This window comes from Austrofundulus limnaeus, unplaced genomic scaffold, assembly GCF_001266775.1.
Source record: "Austrofundulus limnaeus strain Quisiro unplaced genomic scaffold, Austrofundulus_limnaeus-1.0 Scaffold547, whole genome shotgun sequence".
NCBI classification, from domain to species: domain Eukaryota; kingdom Metazoa; phylum Chordata; class Actinopteri; order Cyprinodontiformes; family Rivulidae; genus Austrofundulus; species Austrofundulus limnaeus.
This window is the reverse complement of record NW_013952949.1, coordinates 261,316-262,894: the sequence shown is the minus strand read 5'-3', so window position 1 is coordinate 262,894 and position 1,579 is coordinate 261,316. Positions and strand designations below refer to the sequence as shown.

Here is a 1,579-nt window from a genome sequence, read left to right as displayed (position 1 = left end):
GCACTGAGTTGCCGCCATGTGATTGGCTGATTAGAAATTAAGTGTTAACGAGCAGTTGGACAGGTGTACCTAATAAAGTGGCCGGTGTGTGTAGTTTTATTTGTTTATAAATCTGTTTTGTGTTTCCAGGTACCCCTACAGAGGTGCTCACCATTGCAGGAATAATTAGTGCAGTTGGCTTGGCACTGGTTAGTGCCATCAGCAGCTACATAACTTACCAGAAGAAGAAGTTATGCTTCAGTATTCAACGTAAGGCTTTAATAACCTCAAGTCACGAGTTATAAGGTTTAATCAGGACTGATGCTTTGGTAACTGTGCAAGGAAAGGAAAGGCAAGTTTATGTGTACAGCACATTTCAGCACCAGTGCGTAACATGATAAAGATAAGATAGTTCTGCACAGACCAATTTAAAATGATGTCATTTTCTCTGTTCCCTACACCCTGCATTAAACACAGTACACAGGAAATAGAATTGTTTTATGAAGGATGTTAGATCTAAAGTTTGGCARAGATTGGGAAAAGACTGAATAAATATCCAGGAAGAACCTAGACCTTCCATTTGCAGCTTTGGTGCAGGAGTGTATCTTTCAGGCTGTCAGCTGAAGCACCTGGGTGTTACTCAAACCAGTATCTGGGCTGTGCTCATTGAAGATCTTTTGTGAGGGAGTCTCCACAAAGTAGTGCTGGGCAGTATGACCAAAACTTGATATCACTGTATTTTTTACAGTTATCTGTATCATGCTATTATTGGATGGTATTTTTTTCCATCACAGCTCAGACTGATGTTAAAATGTACAAAAGCTGTTTATTGATCAGCAAAGTGTGATCAGCTGAAGTTATTCTGTTTCTGCAACACAGAAACTATTTCTTGACTTTTTTCTTTTACTGCACCTCTATCTGTGTCACGTTTTCCCTCCTTTGTCTTTTCTTTTTTTCCCTTGTAGATATTTGCACATTCTGGGCTTATGCCACATTAGCAGTAAAGCGAGGCAGGTCTTTTTATTGTGGGCATCTTAAGGCACACCTGTGCAATAATTGTGCTGTCTAATTAGCATCTTGATATGGCACAGTTGTGAGGTGGGATGGATTATCTATGCAGAGGTTAAGCGCTCACTATCACAGACACACACTCGCCCTACTCACTCCTCACTCCGTTTGTGCGTTCCTGCAGAGGGTTGGCCATATTACCGTATGTCCCATCTGAAACCAATTAGGTATGAGGGCGAGTGGCTTATTAAGCCCTCCACAGTGAGTCAGCATCCAGTACAGACATTAGCAGCAGGTGCAGCACCAAATACTGGTCGACATGGAGGACAGGACGTATAAATATAAGTTCCACATATGTTTTGTTCACATACAGTATTTACTAAGTAAACACCTCACCAACAAATATAATTTCACATAAATCCTGTTTAAATCAATTAAAACTTTATCGAAGACACAGAACACTGGTCCATATTTAAAAAAGAAGAAAAGAAAAAAGAAAGAAAAGGTAAATAAATGATTTTAAAAAATATTAAAAGTGCATTTGTTTTGACAAGTTATCACACTGTGTTTGTTACAAATACAGTCATATCTG

The 1,579-nt window shown here is 39.2% G+C and overlaps 1 protein-coding gene across 1 annotated transcript in view; it reads left to right on the top strand.

The window, feature by feature from the left end:
* cd99l2 (CD99 molecule-like 2) overlaps positions 1 to 249 on the top strand; it is a gene marked incomplete at its 3' end in the record, with an annotated part of 27,608 nt that extends 27,359 nt beyond the window's left edge. The window contains 1 exon segment of the mRNA XM_014026353.1: positions 130 to 249. Within this exon segment, the coding sequence (XP_013881807.1) occupies positions 130 to 249 (120 nt within the window).
* Between the last annotated feature and the right edge of the window lie 1,330 nt (positions 250 to 1,579).